Here is a 16,509-nt window from a genome sequence, read left to right on the forward strand (position 1 = left end):
GAAGGGCAAGAAGCTGGCTCATAGGGATGTTTAGGGTTACACACGTGGGCCAGCGTGGAGCCCGGGTACAGGGGCGCGGGGTGGTTCTGGGCATGCGCAAGGATACCGAGGTCGAGAACTGCAGGACTGTCTCCGGGAGATTGCGGTTTGGGAAAAGGGGAGCTCAGAGATGGGCAACCAGAGCTGAAGCCAGAGAGTTAGGCAGGGGCCAGAGATGAGAGCCCTTGTGTGCCAAGCCAGAGTTTGGACTTGAACTTGATAGCTGCGGGGAGACCCTCAGAGGGCTTGCAGAGAGGAAGTAATATAATGCTATTTGCATTTCCCGAAAATCACTGTCAGAACGTGGAGGGTGCCCTGGAAAGGGGCAAGACAAAAGCCGGACGGAAAGATCCTTAAAAGGCTCTTAGTGTTGTAACTGAGCCAAGAAAGGGAGGTTCTGCGTTCGAGCACTACTAGGGGAGGGGGCCGGAGGGGCAGCAGATCCTTGCGATTTTAGGTGACACCGAAGAAAGGACCCAGAGACATATCAAAAGTGTCTGGCAAAGAACAGGATTCCCAAGTGTTCGGGTTTTTGAAGTCTGCTTTTGAACACAAATGCCTAGCCCAATACTGACTGCTGCCTGACACAGCTTAGCTGTTGCTACTCAAAGATGCTTCATGAAATAAATCAAAACGATACTTGCTTTTATAGTAAGGAAGGGCAACGTCCTGCACCTGGATTATCATGGTGTACTTATTGCCAGCTGCTAGATTACTTAAATTTTCATAATCTAGGTCACCAATCAACTAGAGTAAAACAGAGATATCATATTACACAGAATAAACAATCCTTGTACTTAACTGACAGAGACACTTACATGGACTGTTAGTGGATATGTAAATTGCAAAACCTTTCCGATGACGCATTTTGCATGTAAGAGGAGTTTTAACAAGTTACATCCATACCTTTCCCCACTGTTAGAGAATTTATTCAAAAGAATTTACCAGGAGAAAGAATCTATGTTTAAAGATGTTCATCAGGCACTATTGCCTAACAGCATAGGCTCAAGACTTCAGGTTAGTTGAAGAGAAGCATGATATAGAATCCTATAGGTAGGGATATTGTCCTTTAAAATATTTATGCATATGTGTATGTAATATACATAAAAATCTATGCATAGGGAAGAAGACAAGAGGGTAACATATCAAAATGTTAATAATGGTTAACATTGAATGGTAATGTTGTTCTGTGTTTTCTACATTCTGCAGTGAAGATGTATTAATTTCCTAAACAGAATAAATAGAAATTATTTTTTAGTTGACATGTGTGCATAAAATTGTTAAGTCTTTCTTGGGGGTGGAAGAAGGGCTTGAGATGGGGGGTGTGGAGAGAATGCCTAGTGGGTTGCTTGTTCTCTCTGAGGCTCTCTATCCCTGATGCAAAGACCTCCCCCCACCTCCCAGACCGCTCTGCCCTTCCACTTCCCTCTCCTCCTTTCCCAACAGCCTCCAGCAGGAGCCCTATAGGTAACGGTCTTGCACAGCTCCCTGGGACCTGCCCTTCATGCCCCTCCGACTTCCAATTCTGTTCTTGTGCCCCTGTGGAGATGCTGCAGAGGGGGACATCTCTACACCCCTACTCCCTCAGGTCCCACAGTCAAGGCGCTGGACGTTCTCTCCCCTCACACCCCTCTGGGCCAGAGACGAGCACTCAAGTAAACCAAAGGGCTGGAGCCCAGAGTGCTAACGTGACCGTGACCGCGAGGGGCACACGGAACAGGCACGCCAGCTGCAAGCTTTGCAGGAAGGCATCCAGTCCTTAGCACCCCAGGCACAACTATGCATAACTAATGATTCCTGGAACTTGGGTAAAATAAAGAGCGAATGGGGAAAACGGAGTCACTATTAAGTTTGTCAATTACAGTCGCTTTGAGAGGGAGTTACCTTGGATATTTCCCTCTACGGGGCAGCAAAAGCGCTATGCGTGTTACACCAGCCTCCCCGATGCCCTTTCAATGATGCAATGACCATTCACTGACCACGATTTTCCCAGAGCCAGCTGGATCCTGTGAAAATCTGCCGCTGCTCCCCACTCCAGATGGCGTGGTGAAGTTGAATTGGTTGTTTGGTGCTTTGCTGTCATCATCAAAGCAGAACTTGCTCAGGTCCAGAAGCAACGTCCCCTTGGCTGCTCTTTCAGGCACCATAATGCTGGCGAAAAGACACGATTCAATATTTTCCCCAACAAATGGTGATTGAGTGTTCCTCCTGACATAGGCCCTAGGCTAGACACCTCTGCTTTTAATTTCAGTTCAAAGCTAGTCCACGGTGACGGCAGTCATCACCTAATGGGTTCCCTGCTTTGCCCTTGCTTCCTTTCAGACTCTTCTTAACACAGCAGCCAAAGGGATCCCGTTAAAATGTTGTCAGGTCACGCCACTCCTCTGCTCCTAATCCTCAATGGCTGCTACTTCACTCCAAGTCCTCGCTTTGATCTAGAGGCTCTTCGAGATGGGCACGCCCTGCCTCGCCTCGCCTGTCTGTACTCTTCGCTCGCTACAATGCTCCCTATTGGCTCCTGCCACCGGGCTTGCGGGTGCTTCTAGAATTCTTCCCCGGTGCTCCCGGAAGTCTGGGCTCAGGCCATCCCACTAGCTGTGCAAGGCTCTCCCCGCAAACGCCCACCCGGCTTGCTCAACCACTTTCTGGAGTCTCCATCAATGTTGCCTTCTCAGGCAGCCAGGCTGGGGCCCTTCTCTCAAATATCAGCCGCTCCTGCCCCTTGCTCCCTCCCCACCCCCCCACTGTTTATTTTAAATTCTAGCACGCATCCTTTTCCCATCTACTACACAGTTACTCATTTATCCCATTTGTCTCCTGCTTTCCCCCCCGGAAAGTAAGCTCCAGGAGGACAGAAATCTGTCTGCTCTCTTCTTGGCAGGCTCGCTAATGTCCGTCGATTGAGTGAATGGTGACTTAGGAGACTAGCACAGCCGTGAAGAAGGATAAATGAGAAACAGAAAACCTGCCCTGCCTGCCAGGGGTTTAGGACCTGGTTAGGGAAAATTGCCAGGTGCCTACCCACCTCACCTCACATGCTTTGCAACTCAGGATTTCTGCCCCTTGTGTTTTAATGGCTTTGACATCCCAAAAGGGCCCCCTAACACATTAGTGTCATTCACCCAAGAGAGCTTCATTAAGGGTGGAATTCGGGGGTCCCAACCTCAGCTGACTCCAGTAACACAAATGAGGAAATTTGCCCGCACCCCGGAGCCATCTGGTCCAGCCACGCTGGACGCGGGCGATGGCGGGGGGGTGGGGGGCAGGTGCGGGGAAGGTGGTGAGGCAAGGAAGTGTGATTAATCCCTTCAGGCTTCCGTTCATTCAGGGACTTGACTGTGCCCCCATGTTTCAGGTTTCCCATCTGTAATCTAGACATAAATCATGTCACCTTTGCTTCGTAACAAACCAGCCTAGAACGTAGTGGCTTAAAACAGGGCACTTGTTATTTCTTGCAGTACTAAGGGCTATCCATGAGTTCTTTGGGTTCTAGTCTCACTTGCTTCTAGTCTCTGTTGTCTGGCCATTCGGCTGGGTCTGGCTGGTCTAGGATGGCTTTGGTCACATGTCTGGTGGCGGGTCGGCAGGAGGCCTCTGCTTCCTGCTGCCGATAACCCTCCATGAGATGGGTCCAGGCTCTTTGCATGGACGTCTCAGGTTCCCAAAAGTAGCAAAAGAAGGAGTCCCATGTACACGCATCATTCGAGCCTGGGCTGCATCCAATCTGTGAATGTTCCAGCGGCCAAAGCAACTGACACAATCAGGTTCAGATCCAAGGAGTAGAAAGAGAAACCCATCCCTTGATGGGAGAAACAGTGTGGCTGAGGAATTTGTGGCTGGTGTGTGGTTTGGTTTTTGCTGTCTACCTCAATCAGTTATCTCTTATGAAAATGTATCGTGGCTGCCACGAGAATGTGTCCAGAAGACCCTCAAACAAGGAACATAGCTGACCACAGACCTTAGGCTGCTGTGCTCTGAAATTCACAGCTTCATAGGCAGTGAGGCCACGTGCCTGCGACCAGGAGTCACAGATGCTAAGGCAGGCTCATTCCTGTCTGAGGACAGCTGACTCTGGCACTAGGACCCCTTGATGCCTCGCTGAACCTTCCAGAGCCGACACAGCATGCTAGAACATTTCTGCCCACCCTCTTTCCCACTTCCCTTTGCTGAGGCCAGTCTTGTGTTGTGGTCTCATGACTCTCCTAGCCTTGTCTAACTCTCCCCCATTTTCTTCCCAAGAAGTGCCCCCCCCTAATAAAACCAGTATTATTTATTATATCAGATGGTTTGGGGGATCCAGACCCTGGTTCAGACTCTGGGAGCCAGAGTGCTCCATCTTCCCACGAATCCCACATCCTGCAGCCAGATGTTTCAGGCACTGCGCCTCTCAGGGCTGCCTAGCACGTTCTTCTCATTTTTTCCTCCCTGGTGCTTGGTATTTTCCCCCCAAACGCATAACTTGGAAAACCCCTCCCCCTCATTCATCAAGGCCTGCCTCAAAGGCCGGCTGCCCTTACTCCCGGCCATCTGACCACGTTCCCTCCCTGCGCACAGGTGACTGGCCCAGCCGCAGTCTGAGCCCGCTGACCTTCTCTGCCTCTGGCTCACAAACAGCTTGCCAAGCGCTTTCAGCCAAGCGCAGGGCAATTTACAACCAGAGCAGGGGCTGTCTCGGCGCCTTTGATGCCTCCATCAGGCCCTGGGCTCATTCATCACCAGCCTGGGAAAGCTGCAGGGTCCTCTGTGCTAGGGGATGACTCCGTCTCCAGGCTGGCCTGAGCGTCTGCAGGACCCGTGTGATCCATGGGGGCAGGTGGGGGCTGGGCACGCAGCCACCTGCCTCCAACCCACTGGGTGCGGGCACCCTCCCCCTCTCTTCCACCTGCTCTCCCAAACTCCCCAACAGGGACCATGCCGAAAGCCCTGGAGAAGGAATAAATATTCAGGGATGTGTTGTCAGAGCTGCTGTCAGTCCTCTTCTGTTTGGTTTGGACCCACCTGTGTGCTCCGGCATGGTGGGAATGGGGAAGGTGGTAAGGATCGGGGGTGGGTGATGCTGGGTCAGGGGTGGGTGATGCTGGGTCAGGTTTTCCAGCCAGTGGAGTTTGCAAATGAGGCTGGGTTTTCTGGAATAAAGATTTCCACCTCCCGGGGCTGCAGAGGAAGGAGCCCCTGCAGAGGACCTGCCCCTCCTCAGATCCTGGTTTTCACAGGATGCAAGTTGGAAAAGCCCAGAAGCAGGTCTTGAATGCTGTTCAACACCTTCACTGATCCGTGCAATTAGTCTAGTTTCTGCCTGGCATTGACCTTCAGGGCTAATTTGGAGAGATTATCAAGAGCCGGACTCTGCAAGGGGTGGCCTGGACAGCCTCGGATCATCAGACTGTGGTTTTCCCAACCAATATGGAATGCGGATCTACAAGCCACACATCAGGGGAGCTGGGACGACGCTGGAAGTGCACCGGGCGGGGAGGAAATGGACAAGGAAGCTTGGAGACAGCACGGTCCTCACCAGTCATTGCTTCCCAGAGTTCTTACCCCTCAGCCCACGCCCTCCATCTCTCAGGGTAGGGGAACGAGGAAGAGCAGAAGGGCCTAGAAAGGCAGCGCAGGAGGACAGGAAATGCCCCCAGGCCCTAGAACCACCCAAGAATGCTAGGTTTAGATTTTCAAAAGAAAGTAGAAGTGGGACTCTGCATAGCATCTCGATGCCATCCCCAGAGCCCAGGCTAGGTTAACAGAGGTGGGTTCCATCTATGGGGGAATAGTGTAGAAGTCACCGTCTGAACTACCCCACGGCGACGAGCCCTACCTACCAAACAGACTCTGAGATTAGGGTTGGGATAGAAACCTATCGCATGGTCAAGGCCCTTCCTGACTTGATCAGGGACACAGCGGGAAGTAGATGACAATTTCGGATGATTCTAGGAAGGGCTTTGGTAAAGGGCTATTACAAAGGTGGCTGGCTATTACAATCCCCAGGGATGGTGCAGTATCTCAGAGCTCCTGAGGGCCGAGTTCCCTTACCTCCTCCTGGCCCAGAGGAGCCCCAGGAGGAAGCAGTTCCTGAAGCCAGAAGAGAGACTGCTGTGTGCAATCTGGGAACTTCAAGAGGTGGAGGGACTTCTCCAGTTGACAGGCAGGGAGCCAGGGGGGTAAATACCCTGACTTTACGCTCCCCTTTGCTCTAGGGCATCCCAATGGACAAGCAGAAGCTACAGGGGAAGGGAGCCAATTCATATCCGTGTAGGTCGTTTCCATACTCCCGGGGCACAGAGCAGGGTGGGGAAGTCTGGAAGCTGCATCTGAAGGGGGCAAATAGGGTCTGTCTAAACCTGGATTTAACTGTTTCGCTGCCAGACTCCAGGCCACACTGATTTTTAGCATCGTGCTGGGCTCGCCCTTTGAGAAAACAGGGAGACAATCATAAGCATAATAAAGGAATTCATAGTTCTATTGCCAAACCTCAACAATCTTTGTCCTTTGCCCTACGGTCCTTTGCATGGCCACACCGTGGATTAGATCTGTGTCCAGAGTCTCCTGGAGCTTAAAAACTGACCTTGCAGGACCTATCAAATGTCACACCTCAGAGGAAGACTCTCCATGGGGCATCTTAAAGGGGGACATGCTCCAGCCAGCATCACTGTGGGGTGCCCCCCTCACGAGGAGCCCCCTTCGTGGTCCTGAGAAGCTGGAGACTAGCAAGTAGGAAGCCACAGAGACGAAGCCAACCCCGGGAGCGACTCGGGTGGCATTTAGACAAAGGAGCTAGTAGAGAGACAGTGCTGTTCACCAAAAGGCATATTAACACAGAATCACGAGGGACTTTATTTTTAAATAACACCCAAGAGGTGTGACATGAAGCATAGGTCAAAATGTACAAAAGAACTTGTTTCTGTGTTTTTCCCCCTTTCCATTGCCTTTGGTTTACCAGCATTTAAGTTGTGTAAGGTGAATTCGAGGCTCTGTTTTGTTTTAAGTAAACACATGGTGTGATTTATTCCTATTACTGCGATGTGTTTCTCAGGAAGCTCCTAGCTACTAATCCTAAGTCTCAGGTCTCTGTTATAACCGCTAACGAACAACACCGTCTGGACACAGGCGGCAATAAAAAAAGAAAAGACACAGTCCAGGGAGTCTCTGTGGTACATTTCACCAACAAAGATGAACATGCTGTAGGAGGGAGCAAAAAAAAAATTAAAAAAATATATATATTTTTTGCCAGAGTCCGAAGGTGCAGAAGGGAAACAAGGAAAAAGAAAGAAAATGAAGAGAAGGAAGAGAAAAGGATCAAGACAGGAAAACCTGTCTCCGAAATCGGACACCTCAGGTGGGCTTCTGGTATTGAGACATGTCCCAGATGCCCCTGATTCTTCGGTTCCTGCCAGAGAAGCCGAGGAGTTGGGGCCCCACGGAGCGCCGGGGCGGGGGAGGGGTGGCACCCAGCCCGGGAGTATACCTGAAGGAGGTCTTGGAGCACGTGGCCGGGTTGTCATTAATGTCCTCCACGATGAAGGTTATCTGCATGCGATTCTCTTGACCTCCCGAGGGTCTGTCCTTCACCAGAACTTCCAGAGAAATGGAGGGATTTTGTCTTAATTCACCTGCGTCTCGGTCTAGCCTGTGGGCCACGTGGATCGTACCCGTCACTGAGAAGGCAAAGGTGAGAACACGACTCTTCAGAGACTTGGAGACAATTGGAAAGATCGTTCCGGTGTGAGGACTGGCTTGCAGGGAAAACACCCTCTCTGCAGACACATTTTTAAAAACTCAGGTAACTTCCTGTATTGGACATTGATTGGGATGCCCGGCCTGACCCTTCTAGAACCTGTTGCCTCAAACTTCAGGGTTGGCCTTGCCCGCTATAGGACTGGCAGACAGACGACTCCAGCTCGGCCCACTACGCTCTCTCACTGGAGAACAGGTCACCGAGACTCACCAGGCAGGTTAACAGTGGAGCTACGGATCGGGGGCCAGAACTCTTGCCACTGTGGTGGGCGGGGCAGCACCAGTCCCCACCCTTGCAGTGACCCACCTACTTGTTCTCACGGGATCGCCAGGATCCTGTTGGTAGTTCTCCCCTATCTGTTTTTTCTTCTCTCATGCCTGGTTTGGCTTGCCTCCATTTTTGTTACTTGCAACCAGAGTCTTAATAAAGATGCCCCCCAAAACCACTGCATTTCTTAAAAGTTGCATTTGCAGTACTAGTGTGAACAGGATTCTAAACCATGGTTGTCCATGCTTACACCATTAGCTGAGTGAGGTCTTTGATGACAGGACTAGACAGTGCTCAGAGATTGAGCATGATTATTGCCTAAGCCTGCCTCTCCTGGGACCAGGCATCCCTCACTGTAAAGCCGATGGGGCAAATAACACATCGTCTTTCTGGGACTGTCCAATGTTTGCCTCCACAAAGTCATTATGTAAAGTGAAGTATTTTGGAAGAATGTGATAGGAACTTATGAGGTGGTATTGCCTAGGAGTGGTCTCTTGGGTCACAATCTTTGGTCTGAATCTGCTTCGTTCCCTGAAGACAAGTCATTGTCTTGGACAAGTCATTTACCCTGCCCAAGTCTCTCTCTTAGCCTTAGTTCCCTCATCTATAAAGTGTGGGTTACAATATTTCATTGGGTTGCTGTGCTGAGTTGAATACTTACAATGGAATATATATGGGTCACTTAAGATAGTACCTAGCATATGGGAAGACCCCAGTAGAAGATGGCTGTCCTAGGAGGGAGAGCTCTCCTCTGCACTGGACATACTTAGTTGGGAAGATAACTCCCAGGAGCCCGGCAGATTGCTCTAGAATGATGAGGTCCAGTCTGGTAACCACTAGCCCCACGTTATAGCTCTTGAGATGTAGCTAGTCCAAACGGAGATGCGTGCTCACTATAAAATACACAGCGAACTTACAGACTTGATACAGTAAATGATAATGTCAAATACGTCATTAATAAATTTAAGATATTTATTACACTTCATGACAATATTTTGGATATGTTGGGGTAACTAAGCTGCCTTATTGAAGATAATTTCACCTGTTTCTTGTTACTTTTTAAAAATGCGGCTACTGGACTTTAAACTTACACACATGGCTTCTGTCCTATTTATTTGTAGACAGTGTCGGTCAGGATCTTCTTTTCAGGAGACTCCCAGGTACCCTTAGGGTAGTGAACTCACCCATTCCTACACCTGCTTCGAAGGTGAAGGAGGGACATAGCTGGTCACCTTGGGACCCTGTTCAGTTTCCCCGATCCTTACCCAGCTGCTTTTAATGCATCTGTTACCCTGATGTGTTACGATATTCTCTACAGAAGGGCATGCCTCAGAACAGAAGACAGATGAAATATTTGTGAAAGAATCCAAATGGCTGAATGAAAGGGTGCACAGGAGGGTGAGTGTGTGTATGTGTGTGTGTGTAACTTACACTGGTTTATCACAAAATAGCGGTTAGCAGTCGTGATGCTGTAGAGCAGGAAACTGGTGAAACCCTTGTCGTCGGGGTCCTCCGCGGTGACATTGGCCACAATGGTGCCTGAAGCCAGCTCCTCGGCGATCGTGTACACTCGCGCCAGGCTGAGCAGAAATACAGCAGACACAGCTCATTTTCAGGGGCACGGGAGGGTGGAGTCTGCGGGGTGGGTATTTTGGTTTGCGCTAAATATAGCCCTGAGCTTCTGAAGCTGCATGCGCAGGCTCTGAGAAAGCAGTCACCGCTGAAAGGAGGGGGGGGGCAGGCTTTTGCGTTTCCAAAGATCACGTCCCCGCGGCTGCTGCTACCATGGACAGTGGCCTCGACCTCCGACGCCACACAGGCCTGATGCCGATTCACAACGGCCTGGGCGTTAACGTCTTTTATAATCGGGATGCTTGGCCGATCTGGCCCCCTTCTCTCCCTCTCCGATTCTTGTGCAAAAGCTCCCTGAGTGATTTTAAAAATCCATCTGGACCCAGGTTCCTGGCCTATCCCCTGGCTGCCACCAGAAGCGATGGTCAATAAACGATAAGTACTTTTATTTCTTCTCTGTCTTCATTTTGTTCTGTCTTGCCTGCAGAAGCAGAGTTGACGCACAGAACCTGCACACCTCCCTGAGTTGCATTTCTCGTAAGGTCAGCTCTCTGAACAGAGACGCCAAGGTCACTGCCCTCCGACGGTGACTTCTTAGGAGATAACCCCAAATCGCCAATGTACCCATCTTCCTCAGGCCTCCCCTGCTCTGGGGACGGGATGATAGTGAGGCAGATAGGTTCCAAGTTTTAACCACACGACTTGGGTAAATTGAGTAATTTTGAAGGCACCAAGGGAGGCTTATTGTTTAGAATAATCCTGCAGGAAATCCTTCTGCTGAGGGAAAGTCATTTCAGTGGGACAAATCATCACCCTCCGATTTACCAGTTTCCTGAGTTTGGATTTTCCCTTCCTTAAGAGGGAAACGTTATATCTCAGGTCTAAATGATCGCATTCGTTTGGTGAGGTCAGGATTTTTCTGCAGTTCTGTCTCATCCTTCTCCCAGGGTAGATGGGACCAAAGGGAAGAGAAAGGAGAGGGAGAGAGAATGTCCAGCTAATGTCAGACCGAGGCAGGCCGAAGGAGGCTGCGACCAGGCCCTCCCTCACCGGGGTTCCTGCCTGGGTTCTGGGTCTTGAGGTGACCCATTCTTTTTTTTTTTTTTTTTAAAGATTTTATTTATTTATTTGACAGAGAGAGATCACAAGTAGGCAGAGAGGCAGGCAGAGAGAGAGAGAGGAAAGCAGGCTCTCTGCTGAGCAGAGAGCCCGATGCAGGACTCAATCCCAGGACCCTGAGATCATGACCTGAGCCGAAGGCAGTGGCTTAACCCACTGAGCCACCCAGGCGCCCCGAGGTGACCCATTCTTGAGGTGACCTCCTATCGGTGCACTCCACTGTGGGGGTCAGTAATCCTGTTCAGGCCAAGAGGCCACCCAGTGCCCTCCTGACGCTGCCCATTGATCCACTTACTTGCCTGTGGATCAATGGGCTGTGGCCCATTGTGGGGGAGGAGTAGACAAAGGGGAGTGGGACCAAGGAGGCAGGGGTGGCAGGAGCCAAACCCAGAGTGGGAGGAGAGAGGGAGGTAGTCTCAGCTCCCAGAGCTATACTAAACTAAGCCCTTGTGTTCCTGATGTGAGAGCCTCTGTTTCTAACGTGTTCTATCTTTTCTTTGGTTACTTTGAGTGGCTTCCGTTGACTTCGAACACAGAGACTGCTATGGCTCCTGTGCCACCTTCACCCCTTGGCCCCGCTGCTCCCAGTGTGGTCCCTGCATGCCTTACATGTACCCTCAGAGATTCTGGATCTGAACGTAGAACTCAGGCCAGCTCTAGACTGCAGAATCGAGAGCTGTGTTTTCCCAAGAAGACCGAGGGACTTTGCCTTCAAAGTTTGAGAAGAGTTCTTACAAGGCATCACCAGAGGTGACAACCCCAGATACCCAGGCTGTCCTAGGACAGAGGACCCCTTGGGAGGGGACTTCTTGCAAGAAAGTGGTTCTCAGTTGGGAGCGACTGTGCTGTTTGTCACAAGCAGAGGCAGGGGCTGCTACTGGCCTCCAGTGGGAGAGCCCAGGGATGCAGCTACGCCCCCTACAGTGAGCGGGTCAGCGCCCACCGCCCACCGCAGGGAATGTCCACAGAGCAGCTGCTTAGGGCACGCTGTTCTGCAGGTTCCTCTGCCCTGAACCTGGCACTCTGGGAAATCAGGTCCCGTGGAGGGGACTAGTCAGACTATCACTTAGGTACACCATTCTCTCCTTGGCTCACCTGATAGTGAGCCTGGCAGAAGGCAAAATATCTTTGGTTTATTTGGTCTGGGGACCCAAGACCCAAGTGTGTATAAAATTACATTTAACATAAAGCCCACAGTTAAGACCTATACAGCCAGGGTCCCTGTGGTCAGCCGACGGGGTCAAGCTCTGATACCATTACATCCCCATCCCCCCACCTTCTTCCTACTGCCCATCCTCCCATAACACCGGGCTACTGGGGCCCAGGGGAGGGGGAGACAAGGACCAGGGGCCACATTCACGCCGAAGGGCATGAATCCCAGAGGATGGCCTCAGTGTTACGAATGCATATGCAGTAGGTGCATAAAAGTGTGCGTGCACTGCGAGGCACCAGGTTGAAAATGATGGCGGGGAGATACCGAAGAAATGGGCAGTGGGAGAGAGACTGCTGGAGTCTAAGGTAAAGTGCTCTGCCAAAGCAGCAAGCACGGTGCTTGCTCCATAGAGGGCAAATAGAAGTCAAGTACTTTTACAAAAAGGTGCTGGACTGTAATAATAGCAGGATCCGTGAGTACACAGCGGGAGGCCACAGAGCATTGGGGGTTTGCCCCCACTCAGGGGTAAGACGGTGAGCTCTGCCACAGAAAGGGCGTTCTCTTTGGCTGTATTCAGTGCGGGGCTTTACTAGCTAGTAAAGATAGGAGGGTTGTTTCCATATTCCGCAGCTGAATCAGTCTGAGGGTTTAATTGTGTTAATTCTGAATTAAAGAACTCATGGCTCGTCCTGGCACTGGTTTGGAAGGGAAAGAAGGACCATGGCTCCAGGGAACCAGGAAAGCCCTCCACGTCAGTACCTACTTTGAAACTGAGCAGACTCTTGCAAACCACGGACGGCTGAAGGACAAAGTCGATTCCGATGAGCCCGTGGGTGAAGTCAGGGCAGCCCCCCTGCCCCAGGGCTTCCAGCGATAGGCTCTTTCAGACCTATCCCTGCCAACACCCACGGGTCGCTGTTTGACTTAAAGCCCGATGACTTTTTACAAAACAGTTAAACGGTCACACAGATCTTTTGTCTGGCATGGAGCCTAACAGGATCATTTCTCAAACCAAAAAAGAGAACCCGAGTCCCAGACCCATCTCTGGGGGCCCCAGCAACCAGCCAAGGCCACATTCTCTTTCTTTTGGAAGATGTTGTCCAAACCAGGCATTCTGCCCCTTGGGAGAACTTACTTCTCCCTTTGCAGCCCTGTTAGCCTGCCTCCCCATGTCACAGATTGGAATGGGGTGGGGGGGCCGACACAGCAGACCGCATGGCCGTCGCCTGTCCCTGGGGGTTACCCATGAGTCGGCATTGCTGTGCCCGTGAGTACTGGAGTCTGCATCCAGGCAGGGATGTCAGAGCTCGTTATGAACCGTGCTGGGCTCCCGGAGGAACCCATCAGCAGAAACGGATCGCGTCAGCCTTCCGAGCTTAGTGGGGCCATGGGCGTCGCTGGGAAGCCTGATGCGGGCGTGTCTGCTGCTCTTCCCTCCACGTGGACCCCCGGCCCCTGGGCTGCAGACTCCTCACATCCAGAAGGCTCACAACTGTGCTGTGTTTTGCCAAACAGGACCGGCTTAGCCGGTGCATAGGGCGGCCTTATACCTGCTGGGCGCAGAAGACTTTTGCAAACGTTCTACATAGTTCTGGGGCCCGGGGCCTTTCTGTTGGTGGAGTCTCCCCAACTTCCCATATTTTACTCACGGCCACGAGAGCGGTTACTCTCACTCTCCAGGCTGGTGATTTCACCGTTCCCTCGGGCTGGTTCCCGAGCCCAGCTCAGCAACGGGGATGGGGCCTGTCTGGCAAGCAGTAGGCCGGGTGGTTTGCAAGTCGTTTTCCAGCTCAGAATCCCAGATTCCCTCTGAGATCCCAATCTATAACAGGCTTGACTGTCCCCTTTGGGCCTGAGCTGGGGGCCAGACCCGTTCCCCCAGGCTGCCCGCACCAGACTCGCTTCCCTACCTCGCCTCTACTGCCAGACACCGCCAGATCTCTTTTCTGGACCCACCACAGCAGGAATAAATCTAGAACACCCCACCGTGGGCAGGCCTCTTAGGCAACCTTGTCAGAGACCTCTCCTCAGTCAGAGAGGACATTGTTCTGAGAGTGGGCTTTATAAACCCTTGACTGATGGTGCGTGCCCTTGAACTTGACTATTATTCATGCTGGACACTCTAGTAAATGGTACCTGCCTTGGGGTTCCTGGACTCAGTGGGTTAAAGCCTCTGCCTTTGGCTCAGGTCACGATCCCAGGGTCCTGGGATCGAGCCCTGCATCGGGCTCTGTGCTCAGCAGGGACTCTGCTTCCTCCTCTCTCTGCCTGCCTCTCTGCCTACTTGTGATCTCTCTGTCAAATAAATAAATAACATCTTTAAAAAAAAAAAATAGTACCTGCCTTGTCGTTACCTCCTACACAGGTCCAGCAGCCAGCCCCGCAGCAGGGGCATCATGTCCAGCTCCTCTCCCCACTCCCCACCATACCCACAACCCCATGGAAAGGCGAGCAAAGCTGGCAGGGGGATGTCCAGAGGTCAGAGAAAAGACACTGAAGATCTCAGGCCTCTTGTCTCTCCTCCGGGCCAGGGCAAAGGGCATCCCTCTGGCGTATATTAAATGTGTCTGAGAAAGCCGGGCCGCCCAGAAGGAATGGCAGCTGTGGCCCATGGAGCCCCACACGCCCTCAGGCCTACCTGGTGAAGCGTGGGATTTCATCGTTGACATTCACAATGTTCACCTGGAGCGTTGTGGAGGCTTCGAGCCCTTGGCTATCCCTCACTCCCGCAAGCAGAAGGAAACTGTCAGGGAAACCCCCCGGAGTGAGGGACTCAGGCTTTGCCGACACTACCTCGAAGTGGAGTGGGGGGGGAGATGGGGCGGGATGAGGGGGGAAGGTTGGTCTGCCCCATTCTGCCCACTGTCCTCCAGATGCACATACAGAGTCAGAACAGCTAGGTCAACACTTCCCCTTCCTTGTCTCTACAAACCCACCCCGCCCTTCTTATTATGTGGAGATGAAGATTTGCGATGGGGAAGGAGGCCTTACTTCCTCTTCCTTTTGGGGGTCTCCCTACCCTCTGAACTCAGCAGGAAGGCAGCAGAATCTGCTCGGGGCTTCCCTCGCTTCCCCACGCCTGCTCCTCAACCCTCAGACTTCAAACAAGGTCATTGGCAAAGGCTACCTTTTGGGTCCTGCTTCATAGTCAAATTCTATTGTGGAGAAAAGGGTCCCATTAGCAGACATCGTGAAGTTCACTGAGGAGACGATCAGGAAATACTAAAAAACAAAGAAAAGAAAGAATGTAACTGAATGTACCTCTTCTTCTTTTTCTGGGGGGACTATTTTGTTCTATTCCTGTTTTATATTCTTGGCCCATGAAACATCCTTGATGCTTCAGGATGAGGCCCAATGCACAGTTCTCAGACTCAGTGATCCTTGAAGCAAGAAAGTTCTGCATCTGCTGGCCTAAGCCTCTGACCTGAGAAGCCACACTCTGAGGAGATGGTCCCTGGGTCCTGCTTCAGTGACAGAGCGAGCGAGAAGGCTCCCAGTCTAGGCACTCTGCTTCCGACTCCAGTCTCCTTTTCCCTGTCACCGTCTCTCACTTGTGCTTCTCAGGATAATGTCTGGGATTGAGTCCAGGTCTTGTCTTTGACCAGCACTATTTAAACATGGCTACCATGTGTTAAGCAATAAGTCGTAAGAAAGACCTGGTCTCTACTCTTGGAAGAACTTATGATACAGGAGGGTGCAAAAATGTTCACAAGCATCATTCCCTGGCATGATGGCAGGGAAAAGTGAAGGGACAGGAGTGAGAGAGGAGAAAACTTAGCAGGACCTCAAGTCCAAGTTGGAAGCTGGTTTGTAGCTACGAAGGCTGTTTCAGAGTCTGATCTCAGGTTTATGGCCACGGGTGAATTCTCTCTGCCTCTTGGAAGTGTCTAGAGTATAGTCCTTTATGGCTCCCAGTGCCCAGCCCAGCTCCCATGATGACCGCTGACTAGCCACACTTGCTCTGACAAAAATACAAGCTTATTTGCACAGACCCCTAAGGGCAGCCAGTGGGAAGAGCACCCTCGTGCTATCCATGCGTGTTCATCAAGATTGCTTCCTCGGTGAGGTGATGATGTCAACGAGGCAGGTGAAGGACCTGGATCGGAAGAGCTGAGTCCGAGTTCTGGTCCCCACCACGGGATCTGGGACAAGTCCCTTCCTTGCCTGTCCTACAGGGACGATACCACCAACCGCTCCTCTATGTTATCATGAGGATTCCATCAGAAGCCACACTGGAAAATGCAAACCACCACTTCCGTGTTTATGGCCATTTATCCCAAAGGGCTTTAAGGTTTGAAGGTTTGATTATTTCCTACCAGGATGAGAGAGGACCTATCCTCCAGGCCTTAGATCTCTGGATCAGATAATCAGTGGAGTTTTTGCAATCAGAGCCACAGCCCCTGAAGTCTAGAATCAAAGGAAACACCAGCCAAGGCTTCCAACCCAGCGATTTGCTCTGTTGTGCGTTTGCAGCTAAGCTCCCCATAGGAGAAGAGCGAACGCACAGAAAAGAGATTAACGATCCCGTTTGGGGCCATTAGGAGGTTTTAACCATTTTCCTAATTGTAATAAAACATGCTTTCTACACACAAAATAGGAAAGACAGAAAAATATAAAAAAGAAACTCAAG

At 51.3% G+C, this 16,509-nt stretch overlaps 1 protein-coding gene across 2 annotated transcripts in view; it reads right to left on the bottom strand.

Annotated features, from left to right (window-relative positions):
- CDHR3 (cadherin related family member 3) overlaps positions 1–16,509 on the bottom strand; it is a 58,172-nt gene that overhangs the window by 16,119 nt on the left and 25,544 nt on the right. For both annotated transcript variants that reach the window (XM_059170835.1, XM_059170834.1), the window contains 6 exons: positions 15,007–15,101; positions 14,518–14,622; positions 9,467–9,615; positions 7,499–7,688; positions 2,019–2,190; positions 684–786 (listed from right to left, as the gene is read on the bottom strand). In XM_059170835.1, the coding sequence (XP_059026818.1) occupies positions 684–786; positions 2,019–2,190; positions 7,499–7,688; positions 9,467–9,615; positions 14,518–14,622; positions 15,007–15,101 (814 nt within the window). The remainder of the gene's footprint in view (positions 1–683; positions 787–2,018; positions 2,191–7,498; positions 7,689–9,466; positions 9,616–14,517; positions 14,623–15,006; positions 15,102–16,509) is intronic.

This window comes from Mustela lutreola, chromosome 4 (genome assembly GCF_030435805.1).
Source record: "Mustela lutreola isolate mMusLut2 chromosome 4, mMusLut2.pri, whole genome shotgun sequence".
Lineage (NCBI taxonomy): Eukaryota > Metazoa > Chordata > Mammalia > Carnivora > Mustelidae > Mustela > Mustela lutreola.